Consider the following 21435-nt stretch of genomic DNA (forward strand, 5'->3'; position numbering starts at 1 on the left):
TGAAGCCTGACTGATGTTTAGACAGGATGTCATTTGTACATAAAAACACCTTTACCTGTTCACTCACTAGGCGTTCAAGAACCTTAGCCAGAACTGATAATTTCGAGATGGGCCTATAATTATTTAAAACAGTTGCCTCCCCTCCTTTCAGCAAAGGCAGGACATACGCTGACTTCCACAATTTTGGAATTGTGTTTGTGCTGAGGGAGAAGTTAAAAAGAGTAGTGAGAGGTGGAGCAATAAAATCTGCAGCTATCTTTAAAAAGAAAGGTTCTACGTTGTCCGGGCCGGCCGGTTTCTTAGGATCTAACTTGGTTAAAGCTTCACGAACAACATCAACAGTAAAAGGAGTAAAACTAAAAGGGTTTTCCAAAACACGTTTTTCAGAGTCACAGACTGTGGTGTTCACAGAAGCAGAGTTAGTCACAGAATCAAACAGAGAGCCACAGGACACAAAATGCTCATTAAAACAATTTAACATAGTAGCCCTGTCCGATATAGAGCCAGATGCTGTGGTAATGCACGGAGGTAGCTCATTACGGATATCACCGGTGGATATCGATTTTATGGCTTTCCAACATTTTCCAGGATTATTCAGGTTCTTTGTGGTAACTGACAGATAATACTTAGACTTAGCACTTTTTATTTGTGATGTGAAGCTATTTCTTAGCTGCCTAAAGCGTAGCCATTCTACCTCTGAGCCAGATTTCCTAGCCTTTGCCCAGGCCTTGTTTCTCTCATGTAGGAGACTAGATAAGTCAGCAGAAAACCAAGGGTTGTCTCGTCCCTTCACTCTAAATGTACGCAGGGGTGCATGTCTATCTATAATTAGATACTCATCCCACAGATGAGGAACATTAGTTAAAATGAGATCAATTAAGGAGGATTTATTTGGGGACTTAATGTTAGGGCGTGTAGGACTGTCTACAATCTGAGTAACATTCAGAGAGATACAAAGGTTTTTAAAATCCTCTGATACTGAAGTTAACCAGTCCCAATTAAAATCACCAAACAGCACTATTTCCTTGTAGTCAAGTTGAGATAAAAGTTTTGCCAATGAAGATAAAGAGTCCTTGACAGCTGAGGGGGGTCTGTAGCAGCCCACCACCATGAGCTGTTGACCCTTTGCTACTTCAATATTTAAGGCTAAAAATTCTAGTTGTTTACTAATAGATTTGGAAACCATCTTGGTTACACAAAACTTATTTTTCACATAAATGGCAACGCCACCACCTTTTTTAGGACGGTCGGTACGATATACACTATAACCATTTAAGTAGATGTCAGAGGCCAAAATAGATTTATCTAGCCACGTTTCTGATAAGACAATGATATCAGCATCAGTCGAGCTCGCCCAAATGCGGACAAAATCTAACTTAGGTAACAGACTGCGCACATTTAAGTGAATGAATCCCAACCCAGATCTAGAAATAAAATCAGCAGGAGTAGCTATCTGACTACTACTGCTGCTGGGCGGTCCAGGGTTTAGTTGTACATTCCCTGATAGTAATAATAGCAAAAAAAAACAAGCACCTTTTCCTTTTAACCGACACACATACATTGTCATCTGCTTTAAAGTCACCAGCAAACTCCGCGAAAGTGAGATTAGAGCTCAAGAAGCAGTCCTGAAGAACCATCATAGCAGGCAAGTGAGAAAGACAAACATTTGTCGAACTGAATGTCTGTGACAAGGCAACCAGTAATTGTTTGTGTAAGACATCCGAACCTTTACAGGGGATGTCCACTGCGGGCGGTAGAACAGACCTGAACCCAGTCGACTTCTCCGGATTACGAGAGAACTTCTCATTGTCCAAAATAGCTAACAGGCATAGCAGAATCACAATAGGGGCCATTTTCCCAGACCAGCACAGCATCCGGATAGGCGCGCAAGCAGGCCCGAAACGTGGAGGCGCTCCGGTCTCTCCGCGATGACCCCGGTGCAAAACCTCCTCAGCACAGCAGGATAGGCGAAGCAGGCCCAGCTCGAGGCGTAGAGGCGCTCCGGTCTCTCCGCAATGTCCCCGGTGAAGATCCTCCTCAGCACAGCAGTACAGGATAGGCGAAGCAGGTCCAGCCCGAAACGTAGAGGCGCTCCGGTCTCTCCGCGATATCCCCGTGGTAAAACCTCCTCGGCACCGTAGAGCACGACAGGTGGAGCAGGTGGATACAGGCCTCCGCTACAGCAGGTGTAAAGCAGGCCGCAGCCCGAGCGCGAAGCCGCTCCGGTCACTCCGTTACGTCAAAAGAAACGTACACAATACAGCCCCATACAAGCTCAATGTGTCTGCCTGCTCTCAATAACACTGATAGACGTTATTATCTAAACGATGCCACAATAACGAGATACTGATTGAATCAATGCGTTGTGTGTCCGCACGACGGCAGCTCACGTTGCAGCCGTCAGATCTTCACCTCGAGAGTAGTGAATGACGAGAATCATACTTGAGATGGAGATATGACAAAAAACTAAAAACAAGACAGACAACTACAGATAGCACCATAATTGTAATAATTTGACCACAAGGACAATATTGTTTATGTTGTTTATTTGTTTTCTTCAATAAAATGTAATCGACTCAGGGCACCAAATTACAATTAACATGTTCATTTTTGACCAATATTAAATGAAGACATAAACGAGAGACACAAAAACAAGTACATTTCAGAATGACCATATAATAAATAAGGTGTGTTATGTTGTCAGGTCTGTTTACCCCAGGGGCGGACCGGCCATCGGGACGTTCGGGACGAATCCCGATGGGCCGGTACTGAAGTGGGCCGGTCGGACGATGTGGGCCGCTCGGATAAGTCACTAGCACACCCCCTCCCCCCCTCCCCCCGTCGACAATTTCCTCGCGGTATTTACTTGCGGCACCGAGGTGGGCCGCTCGGCCCCCCCCCCCCGTTGATAATTTACCGAGGTGGGCCGGCGGTACCGAAGTGGGCCGGTCGAGAGTCCCGGGCTGATTTGTAGTCCCAGTCCGCCCCTGGTTTACCCCATAAGTGACACCATGCATTTACATGTTCTCTCTTTGTACATAACAAACAGTTGAGTCGGGTTTGCAACATTAAAGAGGGAAGACAGGTATTCAGGATTCATAATGGTGTTGCTAACAAATAGTAAGCCTATGCACCATAAGCACGCAATACACTAGTTGTTTTTTATCTGAAAATAAGTGTCCCCACCTCCTTTCCACACAAAGTGACACCATGCCGGTGACCATACTGCGAGTTAAAGCAGTGGGAAAGGGAATGTTTCCAGGCCTGGTGTCCAGTGTCAATACTAAACAGTGAACACAAGAGAGCGGTGTTGATAATTACACCTTGCAAAGGAATCCCCCCATTACCTGCAAGAGATTATAGGAGAAACTACCAAAAGCGGACCAAGCTATGCATACATGCACAAGTAGTCAAATGTTTTAAATTAATATAGCTGGATAGCATAAGAGAACATATGAGAGCCTAACCACATTTCTGTTAATTGTTATAGTTGAAACTGTCAACTTTTGCCTACATTTTTTGTTTTACATTTAAAGTTGGCAAGACTTTTGATGCATACAAATGAATGCTGGAAATTAAGTGTTCAAGACTTTTTTTCTTTTTTTAACCTGTTTCACGCCTTCCCCCCGGTACCGGGCGGATAAACGCGTCATTTGCAGGAAACAACGTCTAAGGAATCTTAATATTGAATAAAACTATGAATGTGTTATATCCATGTAACGGGAAGAAACTCAGCTAACTGATCTTTTTAATTTTTTTTTTTCAAAAAAAACCCACAATGCTAGCACTCAGCCTCTGAATTAGCCTCGATCGAAAAAACGGGACCGACAAAGGCACATAAACTCACTCAGAACTCCCTTATTACTTATCCTAGATGCACAACCAAACACTATTTTTTGGTGTCCTGGAGACACTGAATCTAACGGTGCCCACCTCAACACTCAGTGATAAACATTCGCGACGCTATCAACGAAAGCGTACATCATCACATGTGGAGCCAAGAAGCTAAACATGTAAATATGGCTCACCTTGGTCAAAAGTGGTCTTCAATGGCATTAAAACGATAAAAAAACGATGCTGCAGTTAATCCATAGGTTCATCCTATGTGTCTGTGCCTTCTTTGAAATTATTTCTGATAATCCATAAGCAATACAACTGCGTTTTAGTTTCCAAACTCCAGAAGGAGACATTCCTCCAGTTTAGTTTCGCTTTCCACACGCGAAGCGGCAACATTTTTTCTTTATAATGTGTGTCTATGTGAGTCTCCTCCTTCGATTCTATTGGCTCTAACGGTCACAAGGGTATGTCAACCAACCAGATCGAGCAAGGGGGGCCAGAGATAGGTCAAATCCACCCAAATGACCCCAGATGGCCCAGTTTTTGGCTAAATCTCTCTAAAAAGGTCAAATTTCACTTGTTTTGCATCAATCTTGATACAGGGTACTTATTATATGTTGTACTTTGGATTCCTAAAGCTTTTAGTCTACTAACCCATCATCCAAGGGTAGTTTTCACTATCTGTAAAAAATAATTTTTGGACGGACACTATAATTTACAGTTTTTTACTATGTAAAATCTGAATTTTCTTTAAAATTAAAAACATTTATATTGATTCTGACACTTCTACATCCAACTCACAGGTTTATCATTACTTTGAGAAAAGATTATTAATTTAACCCTTTTAGAAGGGAAGATATGGTCATTTGTTCTGGGAATGTCATTTTCGAGCCTGAGACCTGAAAAACAGGCTCAGAGTGGAACAGGTTAACATACGGATAAAATACAACAAATATAGAAATGAGAGACATATTTAAAATGTTGATTGAAACCTTGAGGCCGATGAGTATGATCATCCTCTTTAAATAACTTACAGATTGTGAACTATACTTAATGTGAGCATGATAGAAATCACATGCAAACAACAGTCATTTGACGGCAACAACACTATGATCTTTGTTGTTTATTGATTTATTTAGAAACAATTTGAATCCGCTTTGTCTGGCAGGGCACTAAATTAAAGTTTAAAACACACCGTCTTGCTTTTAAGAGGTTACGATGACATTTATTATGTGACAATAAAGGCAGAAAATAAGATTTCAAATATGAAAGAACAGGGTTCCATTTCTGCAATTTCAGAGTGAACAAAAGAATAAATAAGGTGTGCTATGTTGTGAGTAAGGACAGAAGCAGAAAAGCATGATTTAGTTACAGCTGCTGGAGTGTTGACCTCATCAGGAGTTTTGAAAAACTTAAAAATTGCTCCGTTATCTGTTATTACTTTTTGATGAAGTTAAGTTTGCTCTAAAGTGTGCATCTGCATTACTGAAACAAATCCTCACATTAACTAACGTGCAATGATCAAATAAATCACATCCCTGCATTATTATGACACAACAGCATCACTGAACTCAGTTATCAGTTGTGACGCATTAGACACGTTTGCAGAACAATCTCTTCAGCTGTTTATTAATTTCCTTCATTTTCAGACCATATATGATGGGATTAAAGAGAGGATGATACAACATTATTTGTAAAGACATTATTAAACGTACAGTTTTGGGAAAATCTGTTTCAAGTCGAAGTAAAAGTACATCATAAGCACCCAAACAAGAAAAGTTAATGAGAACCAGCAGATGGGGTAAACAGGTCTGTGCAGCTTTCCTCCTGACCTCCTGACTGCTTCTATAGCAAACTATAACTATCCTGATGTATGTGAAAAGAATGAAAAGCACGGGACAAATTAATGTAGTTACGAGAACAGCCAAGCCGTATATATTCACCAGTCTTGAAGTCACACAGAGAAGTTTTTGAACCATGCTGTTGCAAATTATTCCTTTCAAATTAAAGTGACAGAGTTTTTTGTTAGCACTCACTAAAATAGGTACTGAAAACTGACAAGCAGGCAGAAGCCAAGCTAGGATCAGGAACATTTTAACAGTTCTTTTTCTCATGATATTTGGATATTGCAGAGGTTTACATATAGAAACATATCTGTCATAGGCCATTGCTGCCAACAGGAAGAATTCTGAACCGCCTAAAGAGTAATAAAGAAACCACTGAAACAGACAGGCTTGATAAGATATGATCTGTTTCTCTGATAAAAAGTCAATCAGAAGCTTTGGATAGATAGCAGAGCTGAACAGAACAGAGTTAATCAATAAAGCTGTAATGAATATGTACATAGGCTCATGGAGGTTTCTGTGTAAAACAATGATGCACACAATAGTGGAATTACTGCAGATGATCAGAACATATGCAGTAAACATGATCACAAAATAAAGATATCTATATCTCTGCACTTCCACATGCCCATCAAGAGTTATATATGTCACATTATATTCACCAGCCATTCATAGTTTGTATAAAACAAGGCAGATTATGTTAACAGTATACATGAATTAAGATATGAAAGCATACAACCTGTTTGAAATGTTACATGTAAAGTAACCTGCACCTCAGAAAGTGAACAGCTCCGCTCTGTGGATTCTTCTTTATCAGATTCTTCACCCTCGACAGATCTCACTAAAACTTTTCACAAAGATCTGACCAACTTGTAAACAAATGAATGAAACTCTAGAGGCATGTGGACACCAACAGGGAGGGGGGGGGGGTTGTTTTTTGCGGGTGGCAAAACAAATGCAGGTATGGAAGAATAAAATGCTAAAAGCAGTTAGAGATCAAGATTTTTATTATTTTATGTGTTACTTTTCACTTTATTTTTTCTGAGCAAATTTTCTGGAGACCCAAAGCTGTATCTACAAACGTTCCGTCTTCATACAGGTCAAAACTTATACAGCTAAATAATTCTGTACATCTTTGATTTACACAAGATTTTTCCTTTTTCATTTTTACACAACCCTCAAATTATTTTGCACATTTGTACACAGAGCTACCAGACTTCAAGTCAACTCCGCTAAGCTAGCCCCACACACATGGACTGGAACAGTGGCGGCCGCCCCACCTCTTCCCACATTCTAGTCATTAAAAAATACTTTAATTTTATTTAATTGTATACATTTTGAAGGTACATATCATGTAGTTGGTGTCAGTAAAATATATAATCTACGATCAAATATAGATTACAATTGTTTTACGATGTCTAAAGTTACTTATGAGTGTTTCCTGCTTGGGGCGCAGAAATCTTTGCCCATTGACTCTCGTTATAAGTGGTGCATGCGCAGTCCGTACCTCTTCAATACAACAGATAGGAGCAGCTCTTCAGTACAACAGATAGGAGCAGCTCTTCAATGCAACAGATAGGAGCAGCTCTTCAACAGATAGGAGCAGCTATTTAATGCAACAGATAGGAGCAGCTCTTCAATGCAACAGATAGGAGCAGCTCTTCAACAGATAGGAGCAGCTCTTCAATACAACAGATAGGAGCAGCTCTTCAATACAACAGATAAGAGCAGCTCTTCAACAGATAGGAGCAGCTCTTCAGTACAACAGATAGGAGCAGCTCTTCAATACAACAGATAGGAGCAGCTCTTCAATGCAACAGATAGGAGCAGCTCTTCAATACAACAGATAGGAGCAGCTCTTCAACAGATAGGAGCAGCTCTTCAGTACAACAGATAGGAGCAGCTCTTCAGTACAACAGATAGGAGCAGCTCTTCAATACAACAGATAGGAGCAGCTCTTCAATACAACAGATAGGAGCAGCTCTTCAACAGATAGGAGCAGCTCTTCAATACAACAGAGAGGAGCAGCTCTTCAGTACAACAGATAGGAGCAGCTCTTCAATACAACAGATAGGAGCAGCTATTCAATGCAACAGATAGGCTTCAGAAAGCAACATAGCACCATCACTGCCACAATGAAAGTGGTGAATGATGTGGCGAGTATTTTAGACAAAAAGCAGAGTTGTGCAGCTCTATTTGTTGACCTGTCCAAAGCGTTTGATACCGTCGATCATCGCATCTTAAAGCAGAGGCTACTCAGTATTGGCTTATCCAGCCATGCAGTGGGGTGGTTTGTGAACTAACTCTCTGAAAGGTCCCAATGTGTTCATTTTGATGGGCTGTCTTCTGAGTGGTTAAACATTACTAATGGTGTTCCTCAAGGTTCTGTTTTAGGTCCACTTTTATTCTCCATCTATATCAATAGTTTAGGTGAAAATGTCGATGGAGCAACCTTACATTTTTATGCGGACGATACCGTGATGTATTGTGCAGGTCCCTCGATTAAGGAGGCTGTTGTTGAATTGCAAGCTGTTTTTAACATTATTCAGACTCAGCTCTCTGAACTAAAGCTTCTTTTAAATGTTGATAAAACCAAGGTAATGCTCTTTTCAAAAGCTAAAAAGACTCCAGAGACTGTTTTAGATATTGTAACTATGCAAGGAATAAAACTTGAAGTGGTTGCCTGTTACAAATACCTTGGTATCTGGCTTGATGAATGTCTCACTTTTAAATGTCATGTCAATAACCTGCTTAAAAATCTGAGGGTTAGGCTAGGTTTCTTCTACAGGAACAAGTCCTGTTTCTCGCTCGAGGCCAGGAAAAGGCTAGTCACTGTGACCTTTTGACCTGTGCTGGACTATGGTGATTTGATTTATATGAATGCACCTGCCAATTGCCTGGTCAAGTTAGATGCTGCGTATCACAGTGCACTGAGATTTGTGACAAACTGTAAAGTATTAACCCATCACTGTACCCTGTATGAAAGGGCTGGTTTGCCTTCACTAACTGTACGGAGGCTCAGTCACTGGTACATTTTTATATACAAAGCCATGTTAGGGAAACTTCCATCCTACATCTGCTCCCTGATCTCACGGCGAATTGTAAGTGGCTACTGCCTGAGATCGCATGCTGTGGTTTTATTAAATGTGCCAACTGCTAGGACTGTCTTAGGGAAGATAGCTTTTAGATGCGCAGCTCCACTGTCTTGGAATAGTCTGCAATTGAAATGGAAACTGAGCAATCTGGTGCCACTAAATGTTTTTAAAGCTCGGTTGGATGCTACTCAATCGGATGCTGTTGGTACCTGTTCATGTGGATAGGTATTGTAAATTGTAATCCCTGTAATGATGCTGTATGATGTCCTTTTTGTTGTTCTGTTTATGTTTTAATGTTTCATGTGGAACCTACTTGAGCAGGTCTCCCTTGAAAAAGAGATCAATGATCTCAATGGGATACACCTGGATAAATAAAGGTTTGAAATGAAATGAGGAGCAGCTCTTCAGTACAACAGATAGGAGCAGCTCTTCAACAGATAGGAGCAGCTCTTCAACAGATAGGAGCAGCTCTTCAATACAACAGATAGGAGCAGCTCTTCAACATATAGGAGCAGCTCTTCAATGCAACAGATAGGAACAGCTCTTCAACAGATAGGAGCAGCTCTTCAACAGATAGGAACAGCTCTTCAATACAACAGATAGGAGCAGCTCTTCAGTACAACAGATAGGAGCAGCTCTTCAATACAACAGATAGGGGGCAGCAGGAGCGCCAGAGTGAGTGATTGACGTTTGAATGAGAGAGAGTTAGACGGAGACGGAGTGTAAACAAAACTAGATAGCGAATATGGAGAAGGTAAATGATGTTTAATCACTTAAAGAAACACCCTTTGAGAGGAGGACACTGGAGGGAAAGCTGAGAGTAAAAGAGCTCAGACCTGATCAGCCGGACATAGGCAGGAGTTAAGGACAGAGGAAGGCAGTGTACGAGCTCTTTTTACCTTTCTCTTTTACCTATAGCAACACCAGTGCTATGTTTAGCTTCCCCTGACTCCCTTTTCAAACGTCAGGATCAGACCAGTCTATGGACCAGACCCAGCATGGATCCAGACAGATGTGAGTGACTTAAAGCACATATCAGAAAAACTAAAACTAGAGTCCACATGGATGATGCTATGTGACTAGCCATGTTTAGGAAAGTAAACACAGCTGTCCAATGAAGGCTACAGGATAGGGATCAGTAAGCATAATAAGGAGGTTGACAAAAACAGGCACTAAAGTAATAGACTGTATCAAGTGCTGTGTGCCTTTGAGCTAGCCCTGCGTTGTAATATGACATAGGCCTACTGTATGTTTTGAGTTTGTGTATACGTTTGCTTACATTTTGGTAGAGGCCCCCCTGGAGAAAGATGCACCAGCCGCCACTGGACTGGAATACCCCTGATGTGCAATAAATGAAGTTAATTTGTTAACCTAGGTTCAGGAGCATGGCCATGCCTGAACCCCATCTCTAATCACGGTCAACTCTATTTATACCCAGCCAAACATCCGGCCATCGCCTGTCTCTATTCTCTCAGAGACAGACAGGCAGCCCACGATTCACGCCTCGCGTCGTCAGGGTTCAACATTCTCTAAACGCTACGACTAAAGCTTTAAACTCACTCAGTTTACTCAGTTGTTAAGTCTGAAAAACACGCTATTATGGATGATAAATAGGTTAATATGGTAAACAAGGGTGCACAACCCCCAAACTTCGTGGGTGTGTTCCAACGTGTACAAAGTGTAAATATACCAAGTTTGATGGACCTGTGATGTCTGTAAATATTTGAATTAAAACAGTTTAATCGAGTTTGAGCACTAATATGCCCATGTTTTTAGCTCTTTAGCGGGGTAAACATGTTATCTTTTCACTCTGGGTGTGTGAGACGAGTGAACCAACACTTAAAACCTCCGGAATTAAAACAGTTTAATCGAGTTTGAGCACTAATATACCCATGTTTTTAACACTTTAGCGGGGTAAACATGTTATCTTTTCACCCTGGGTCTATGTGTCGCTGAGACCCTTCTAATAGCAGTGACTCTGCTGCCTGCATTTAAACAGATTCACCCGTTTATAACATTACTTTAGCCCTGATCAGAGCCATGTTTTCTGGGTAACACAGCGAGGTGCTGTACCCTGGTTCTCTCGGTCTATGGGTCTCTGAGACCCTGCTAACAGCAGTGACTCTGCTGCCTGCATTTAAACAGATTCACCAGTTTATAACATTACTTTAGCCCTGATCAGAGCCATGTTTTCTGGGTAACACAGCGAGGTGCTGTACCCTGGGTCTCTGGGTCTATGGGTATCTGATACCCTGCTAAAAGCAGTGATTCTGCTGTTTTTAGCTTCTTGTACATTTAACAACATAAATATGATTAATATGTACATTTTCTTGTCTATACTTTTCATTTCATTTAATTTCAAACCTTGATTTAACCAGATGGTCCCATTGAGATCATCGATCTCTTTTTCAAGGGAGACCTGCAGATACTGACACGTTTATGTCCATAACTCCGTATGTTTATGTCGTCCAATGTACTCTGTTTAAAAACAACTATTATGACTGAATTAAAAGAGTTTGACAGTATTTTAACACTCATGTAGCCATGTTTGCAGCCCTGTTCACTGGGTAAGAAGTGAATTACCCTCTCCTGTTGAATTAAAACATTTCCCACGACTCTGACCACTAATGTACCCATGATTCAGACACTTTTTCTTGGGTAAATATGTTATCTTTTCACCCTGGGTGTGTGTATTTCTGCCTGTGAGTGTGATATCCCGCTTAAAGCAGTGATTCTGCTGTTTTTAGCTTCTTGTACATTTAACAACATAAATATGATTAATATGTACATTTTCCTGTCTACACTGACACGTTTATGTCCACAACTCCGTATGTTTATGTCGTCCAATGTACACTGTCTAGAAACTACTATTATGACTGAATTAAAAGAGTTTGACAGTATTTTAACACTCATGTAGCCATGTTTGCAGCCCTGTTCACTGGGTAAGAAGTGAATTACCCTCTCCTGTTGAATTAAAACATTTCCCACGACTCTGACCACTAATGTACCCATGATTCAGACACTTATTCCTGGGTAAATATGTTATCTTTTCGCCCTGGGTGTGTGATACAAGTGAAGCCACACTTAAAACCTCCTGAATTAAAACATTTCCCACGACTTTAAACACTAATGTATCCATGTTTTACACACTTATTCCTGGGTAAATATGTTATCTTTTCACCCTGGGTGTGTGATACAAGTGAAGCCACACTTAAAACCTCCTGAATTAAAACATTTCCCACGACTCTGACCACTAATGTACCCATGTTTTGCACACCTATTCCTGGGTAAATATGTTATCTTTTCACCCTGGGTGTGTGTATTTCTGCCTGTGAGTGTGATATCCCGCTTAAAGCAGTGATTCTGCTGTTTTTAGCTTCTTGTACATTTAACAACATAAATATGATTAATATGTACATTTTCCTGTGTACACTGACACGTTTATGTCCACAACTCCGTATGTTTATGTCGTCCAATGTACACTGTCTAGAAACTACTATTATGACTGAATTAAAAGAGTTTGACAGTATTTTAACACTCATGTAGCCATGTTTGCAGCCCTGTTCACTGGGTAAGAAGTGAATTACCCACTCCTGTTGAATTAAAACATTTCCCACGACTCTGACCACTAATGTACCCATGATTCAGACACTTATTCCTGGGTAAATATGTTATCTTTTCGCCCTGGGTGTGTGATACAAGTGAAGCCACACTTAAAAACTTCTGAATTAGAACATTTCCCACGACTTTAAACACTAATGTACCCATGTTTTGCACACTTATTCCTGGGTAAATATGTTATCTTTTCACCCTGGGTGTGTATATTTCTGCCTGTGAGTGTGATATCCTGCTTAAAGCAATGATTTAGCTGTTTTTAGCTTTTTGTACATTTAACAACATAAATATGATTAATATGTACATTTTCCTGTCTATACTGACACATTTATGTCCATAACTCCATATGTTTATGTCGTCCAATGTACACTGTCTAGAAACTACTATTATGACTGAATTAAAAGAGTTTGACAGTATTTTAACACTCATGTAGCCATGTTTGCAGCCCTGTTCACTGGGTAAGAAGTGAATTACCCTCTCCTGTTGAATTAAAACATTTCCCACGACTCTGACCACTAATGGAGCCATGATTCAGACACTTATTCCTGGGTAAATATGTTATCTTTTCGCCCTGGGTGTGTGATACAAGTGAAGCCACACTTAAAACCTCCTGAATTAAAACATTTCCCACGACTTTAAACACTAATGTATCCATGTTTTACACACTTATTCCTGGGTAAATATGTTATCTTTTCACCCTGGGTGTGTGATACAAGTGAAGCCACACTTAAAACCTCCTGAATTAAAACATTTCTCACGACTTTAAACACTAATGTACCCATGTTTTGCACACTTATTCCTGGGTAAATATGTTATCTTTTCACCCTGGGTGTGTGTATTTCTGCCTGTGAGTGTGATATCCTGCTTAAAGCAGTGATTCTGCTGTTTTTAGCTTCTTGTACATTTAACAACATAAATATGATTAATATATACATTTTCCTGTCTATACTGACACGTTTATGTCCATAACTCCGTATGTTTATGTCGTCCAATGTACACTATGTACACTATGTCGTCCAATGTACACTGTCTAAAAGCTAACAACAGTGACTCTGCTGCCTGCATTTAAACAGATTCACCAGTTTATAACATTACTTTAGCCCTGATCAGAGCCATGTTTTCTGGGTAACACAGCGAGGTGCTGTACCCTGGGTCTATGGGTCTCTGAGACCCTGCTAACAGCAGTGACTCTGCTGCCTGCATTTAAACAGATTCACCAGTTTAAGACTGCATGATAACATGCATTGTAGTTCTGGCACGTGTTTAGATTCTGCTATTTCTGCTGAAATAGCACATTGTGAACTACCAGTTTTCATTAAATGACTGTCTCCTGAATTAAAACATTTCCCACGACTCTGACCACTAATGTACCCATGATTCAGACACTTATTCCTGGGTAAATATGTTATCTTTTCGGCCTGGGTGTGTGATACAAATGAAGCCACACTTAAAACCTCCTGAATTAGAACATTTCCCACGACTTTAAACACTAATGTACCCATGTTTTGCACACTTATTCCTGGGTAAATATGTTATCTTTTCACCCTGGGTGTGTGTATTTCTGCCTGTGAGTGTGATATCCTGCTTAAAGCAATGATTTTGCTGTTTTTAGCTTTTTGTACATTTAACAACATAAATATGATTAATATGTACATTTTCCTGTCTATACTGACACATTTATGTCCATAACTCCGTATGTTTATGTCGTCCAATGTACACTGTCTAGAAACTACTATTATGACTGAATTAAAAGAGTTTGACAGTATTTTAACACTCATGTAGCCATGTTTGCAGCCCTGTTCACTGGGTAAGAAGTGAATTACCCTCTCCTGTTGAATTAAAACATTTCCCACGACTCTGACCACTAATTTACCCATGTTTTGCTCACCTATTCCTGGGTAAATATGTTATCTTTTCACCCTGGGTGTGTGATACAAGTGAAGCCACACTTAAAACCTCCTGAATTAGAACATTTCCCACGACTTTAAACACTAATGTACCCATGTTTTGCACACTTATTCCTGGGTAAATATGTTATCTTTTCACATTGGGTGTGTGATACAAGTGAAGCCACACTTAAAACCTCCTGAATTAAAACATTTCCCACTACTTTAAACACTAATGTACCCATGTCTTGCACACTTTTTCCTGGGTAAATATGTTATCTTTTCACCCTGGGTGTGTGATACAAGTGAAGCCACACTTAAAACCTCCTGAATTAGAACATTTCCCACGACTTTAAACACTAATGTACCCATGTTTTGCACACTTATTCCTGGGTAAATATGTTATCTTTTCACCCTGGGTTTGTGTATTTCTGCCTGTGAGTGTGATATCCTGCTTAAAGCAGTGATTCTGCTGTTTTTAGCTTCTTGTACATTTAACAACATAAATATGATTAATATATACATTTTCCTGTCTATACTGACATGTTTATGTCCATAACTCCGTATGTTTATGTCGTCCAATGTACACTATGTACACTATGTCGTCCAATGTACACTGTCTAAAAGCTAACAGCAGTGACTCTGCTGCCTGCATTTAAACAGATTCACCAGTTTATAACATTACTTTAGCCCTGATCAGAGCCATGTTTTCTGGGTAACACAGCGAGGTGCTGTACCCTGGGTCTATGGGTCTCTGAGACCATGCTAACAGCAGTGACTCTGCTCCCTGCATTTAAACAGATTCACCAGTTTATAACATTACTTTAGCCCTGATCAGAGCCATGTTTTCTGGGTAACACAGCGAGGTGCTGTACCCTGGGTCTCTGGGTCTATGGGTATCTGATACCCTGCTAAAAGCAGTGATTCTGCTGTTTTTAGCTTCTTGTACATTTAACAACATAAATATGATTAATATGTACATTTTATTGTCTATACCTTTCATTTCATTTCATTTCAAACCTTGATTTAACCAGATGGTCCCATTGAGATCATAGATCTCTTTTTCAAGGGAGACCTGCAGATACTGACACGTTTATGTCCATACAGATGGAGCCTCTTATTTTGGACCCCAGCATACAGCTTCCTGCCGACTGCCAGCCAGTTGCCAGCCAGTTGCCTGCCAAAGACCAGTATTCAGGAATGTTAGGCCCTCCCACTATTCTCCAATTTCAGGGTTTAACCAGGAGATGGCGCTATATATTAAATAACTAAGACTTAGTTTTTCACAATAGAAAATGCAGATATTATATAAAAAACTAAAGTTAAAATCTTGTTTTTAATGCCCCAAGAGCAATAACATCTTGTCACAAGCTTTTTGGAAGAAAAAGACTGACTCAAGAGACCTGTAGTTGACTAATTACAGGCCTCAATAAAGTTCTGCCATTGGTTGTGAAAAACAACGGTGGACATAGTGGAAAGTGAAATTGACATTGTCGAATTTAATAAAAATACAAAATAATGTATCTGTGTACGTGTTTTACTATGTGATCTGCACTTATCAAACATCTAATTAAGGCGAGACACCCCAGGTGAATAGGGTATTTTTAACTTAAAGATATCAGCTAAATATTTCTCCAGTTAATTACTTACAATAAGGCAATTGTTTTTTGTATTACAAGTTTTCTGAAATAGCATGTTTAAATATCCAAATGATCCATTATCTCATGAGATATGCGCATATTTTAACACATTTCAGGAACCGAAATCTGAACTTTGGATAAAGCCAGGATCAAAATTATTGTTTCATTTTGTAGTCATATTAGTATCTAAGGCTTTTACAGAAGGGATTTTGGATATCTCTTTGTATCACTCCATAAATCAGAAAATACTGTCAACAGCCCTAAAATATCAATTTTCACCATGTTTTTAGGTATAAAATGTTATATAATTCAGGCTATGAATTATATATGACCAAACCCTTCTGTAAAAGCCTTGATAATATTGATAGGAATATAACTGGAAGGTTTGGTGTATGTAACTGCTGAGTGATTCTACAATTTAGGGTACATTCCATGTCCATTGATGTCCATTGATGATAATTATAATTATTCTAACTATTTTCTTCAAAAATATCATATTTTGCCTATTATTGGAAAGCATGTTATAATATCACACAAACATTATGTGCATCCTATGCTTTATTTAGCTTGAAATGTGTCATGATGTTCTTAAATTGTCAGTTTTTGCTATGTCCGTTTTTCAGTTGAGGGTGTCTTGGATTCAAAATAATGAATAAAAACCATTAAAGTAAATTTAAAAAATGATTCATTTATTTCAAAAGTCTAAATACTAAAGAATAATAACATATTTTTAATTGATTTCCCCCTTTAAATAATTTAAATATCTTAATATATGAATGTCCGCAAAAGTTCTGTCAACTATGTTACTAACAGAACTTCCCCCTTTAACTCAAAAATTGTTTGTCCCAATACCATGTCACCAGCATCACATGATGCCATGTTCCTCTTTGGCAGACATTTTGAACACACTGTGGTGATTGACCTCTACATTTTTACAATATTTTATGTATAATAGCACATGGTCAATTAATATACTCATTGACAATCAACAATGTTACGTACATTGTTATGGTTTACAATTGTTTAATGATTTTAATTCAATTATATGTGCAAATGTGATGTTAACCTGTTCAAGAAAATGACATGTGGTCATCCAGGCAAGGCCTACCATTGAAATGATGGGTCAAAATAGGGAAATTGTCAACTAGGTTACCTGTCAACTGAGTTACCCAGTACTGTAATAACTGTAGTAACTTAGTTGACAGGTAACCTAGTTGACAATTTGTACGACATGTAGACGTCATTACACATCATTATCAATGGAATTTTGCACTTCTGCCTTGAAATTAACATAGTGCTGATGGTTAATAATGTGTCCAGTCAACTATGTTATTTGCGTCAAATGTTTGACTTTCATTGTCAACTATGTTGCACCTCATTTTTTCAAATTTAAAATATCTAAAATAGTGCTTCTGATATCCTTTATAGTATAATGTATATCTACACAGGTTGGAGTTTTACATGACATCTCTTAAAACTATCAAAATGACCTGTATGGTAGTTTTATAATACAAAATATCCCTAAACTTAATGACAGTGCTGAACATATCACATGAAAAAACAAAACTTTAATACAATTATTTTTTAAACTTTAAAAAATCTTTGGATATATGGTAGAATAGACTCAAGAGCCTTTCAAATTTGATTTTACTTGAAGTGCAGGACTTAATCAAATGATTGTAATGACATCAAGTTTGTCCGTAACATAGTTGACAAACTGAGTAGTGAAAACATCCTTTCCCTTAAAATAAAAAAATATATAAAAATGTTTAAGCTTTGCAACTAGTGGATATGTTACACTGAGGAATATACTAACTTGAACCACTGATTGTTCTATCTATACATTTTATTTGGCATTAGTAAATAATTATGCACATTTACAGATATTTTACATGATATGAGTGATAACACGTGTTATAAGGGCTATTTCGCACAATAGGTGTGCCTTGAGATTTTTACTTGTCCTTTGGTGTGCCTTGGGCACAAAAAGTTTGGGAACCACTGCTGTAGAGAAATGTAAACGTTCACCATCCCCCACCCGCCTACTGTATGTTGCTTTTTGACATGTAAATAGGTAACTACCCCCCTCTGAGTGAATACCTGTTGTACCTGTCCGGGGCTAAGCCCATAGGACGATGCTCTGATGTCATCACCCTCGCACATTGGTCATATGTTTACAAAAAACGATGTTAACACTTTCTCGTTCTTAATATATGCTATATTTAGGGTCGATATGTGTTGAATTTACTTTAAAATAGCAGATCACTGTGATTCACTTCTCCGCGGCTCCTCCGTGCAGAGAGGCCCCCCCCCCCCTTGACAATTCACGAGCGTCTAACTCTCTCCCCCCTGTGAAGAGATATCACAGGGGGGGGTTGGGACACACACATTCCGATGGCCAATTCGTTTTAAACAAAGAGTGGGGTGGGGGCTGGTGAACGGTATGGTCAATGTTTGTAAACACTGTGACATTTTGACTTTATTTGATCATTTCAGTTAAAAACTAACGTTCATATTTCATATTACTGTTTTGCCTGGCTGGACCTGTAATTTACAGGAAAGGAGTGCACGCTACTAAAGAGACACGCTACCATGGAAACCAAACAATGGTGTTGCTGTATTGAAGTCCGAGTGGAAACAGTCATATTTGGAGCGTTATGTTAGAATGAAACAGCGAGGTCGTGACTCACAAAAAAAAAGTGTTACTTCACTAACTGTAAGCTTGTCACTCAGAGTAACCTACAGTTAACTTAACTGTTGGAAAAGAAAGATCAGAGTTAGGAGTGTGAACACACAGCTGAGAGCTGCCGTTTCATTCTGACTGTTTAAAAAACGGTAACAACGGACTATTTTTCTTAGCGGATGCATGTCAATTTAAATCAATACATAGAACTATGTTTTAAATCAATAAAAATATTTTCTAAATCCATAAAATCATTTTAATTAATATTGGGAGTCATGTCGTTACTTTGTTGAGAATGTGGCCATGTAATAAGCGGGATAATTTGCAGCGACTTGGTCATTATGGGGAAAAATAACACCCAGGGATCAAGATCCCTCCGCGACGCGGAGGGATCAGTAATTTTTAGTGAATTACTGAGTTTAGGCACGTTAATAACATTTTAATGAAGTTGAATACAGTATATTCATATTTGTCAGTGATTTCATGTCAATTCGGCGAACATAAACGATTAAATTAGGATTAAAAATCGAGAGCCGGCTGCTGTTCGTTACGGTAACCCAACTAGGACACTTGACACAGTGGCTTTTGGCAAAGCACACAAAGAAAACAAAAAAAACCGAGAGAGATGAGTTATTGTTATTACAACGTGACTTCACTATTATTTAACAACTATTTTTATTGGGTTCTTTTATTTGGGGTTAAGTACATTGTCAGAATAAGTGAGAAATGGATTTAACTTCTGTTAGACAGCTATCATACTGAATAAATATTTATGCAAAAATGTATGGCATTAATAATGTATATCTAATTACATTTAAAAATGTATGGCATTAATAATGTATATCTAATTACATTAACTGTGAATGTCTTTCATTTTATTTAAAATGAAATAAAATTACATAAAACATTTTCCATAAAAAAGTTGATTCAAGAACAAATCAGTACTTTTCTTATATGACTATTATTGCTAAATTTGAAAGGTCTTTACCAGCTTTGGAATTATATATATATATATATATAGCACCTTCTGCCATCCCATCTCTACTGACATATGGATCTTAACAAAGATCCGCTATACATTAGTACCAGATATACTGTACACGGACATTTTAGTGAACCAGACCAGCTGTTTCCGCCGGGTCTTCGCTTCCCGGGCATCACGTTGTTTACAAGTGTGTTCAGATGCTAAATGACAAGTGCAAGTGACAATTGTTGTCGTCTTCTCTGTGAACGTTTTTTTCTCCGTTATTTTGCCATTTTCAGATTTAAATTTCGAGCGGAAAGCTAACCAGGAAGTAATAATTACTTAAGCGGAGAACGGAGAAAGTAAACGTTACAGCAGGCATAACAACAGCCGGTGTTTATTTTATTATAATATTCAAGAACAAATCAGTACTTTTCTTATATGACTATTATTGCTAAATTTGAAAGGTCTTTACCAGCTTTGGAATTATATATATATATATATAGCACCTTCTGCCATCCCATCTCTATATATAATATCTATCCGTGACATATGGATCTTAACAAAGATCCGCTATACATTAGTACCAGATATACTGTACACGGACATTTTAGTGAACCAGATCAGCTGTTTCCGCCGGGTCTTCGCTTCCCGGGCATCACGTTGTTTACAAGTGTGTTCAGATGCTAAATAAAAGTTTAGCTTGTACTTTTGATACCCCGCCTCTCGGCACCACAACATCCAGTTTACTGTATTTCACATGAGCGATGTCGAACATTGAAAAGTCCTTATAAAATCTCTGTTATTAGATCAGTACTTTTCTTATATGACTATTATTGACTTGAACACTGAGAATGTATTTATTAACTTCAGACATTTGAAATATTTGAAATCAGATGAAAACAAACTGTAACGGAGCCTGCCGTGTTATCTATGATTACTATGCCTTACTGTACATTCATAATTTCAGCCGGTGGTAGGCGTTGCGGAGGAGCAGATTGCGAGTGAGGTGCCTGTTCTAAACGAACTATTCCAGCTGTTATAAAGCATTAAATAAAAAGTAAGCAAGGAATACAGAATGTTTCGTTACGTAACTTTGTTGAGAATGTGGCCATGTACATGTAATACATGGGATCATTTGCAGCGACTTGGTCATTGTGGGGAAAAATAACACCCATCCTGATCGTTTCAATGAAGTTGAATACAGAATATTCATATTTGTCAGTGATTTCATGTCAATTCGGCGAACATAAACATCAATGATGATGATTAAATTAGGATTAAAAATCGGGAGAGCCGGCTCGTTCGTTTTTTCCGACTAAACAACATCTATTATTTAGAAGTTGATTTCACATGACTCCAGTGTGGAACCCCACTGCACCCCCTGGTGGATCAATGATCCATTGCAGCTGGCTTCACAATAATTAAATGTATTTATCATGGGGGCGGTATCAAGTCTGACTGGGGGCCGGCCGGCCATCACGGAACGTGCATGAACCGATCACGACCCTCGCACTTTAAACTGTCCAAAATAAGACGCTTCATCTGTAACTCCGTATGTTTATGTCGTCCAATGTACTCTGTTTAAAAACGACTATTATGACTGAATTAAAAGAGTTTGACAGTATTTTAACACTCATGTAGCCATGTTTGCAGCCCTGTTCACTGGGTAAGAAGTGAATTACCCTCTCCTGTTGAATTAAAACATTTCCCACGACTCTGACCACTAATGTACCCATGATTCAGACACTTATTCCTGGGTAAATATGTTATCTTTTCGCCCTGGGTGTGTGATACAAGTGAAGCCACACTTAAAACCTCCTGAATTAAAACATTTCCCACGACTTTAAACACTAATGTACCCATGTTTT

At 38.9% G+C, this 21435-nt stretch overlaps 1 protein-coding gene across 1 annotated transcript; it reads right to left on the bottom strand.

The window, feature by feature from the left end:
• Window positions 1-5429: 5429 nt before the first annotated feature.
• LOC117476143 (olfactory receptor 11A1-like) lies at window positions 5430-6350 on the bottom strand. Its single transcript, XM_034122525.1, has one exon. The coding sequence runs from the start codon at window positions 6348-6350 to the stop codon at window positions 5430-5432; it is 921 nt and encodes a 306-aa protein (XP_033978416.1).
• Window positions 6351-21435: the final 15085 nt, after the last annotated feature.

The sequence above is a fragment of the Trematomus bernacchii genome, unplaced genomic scaffold (assembly GCF_902827165.1).
Source record: "Trematomus bernacchii unplaced genomic scaffold, fTreBer1.1, whole genome shotgun sequence".
NCBI classification, from domain to species: domain Eukaryota; kingdom Metazoa; phylum Chordata; class Actinopteri; order Perciformes; family Nototheniidae; genus Trematomus; species Trematomus bernacchii.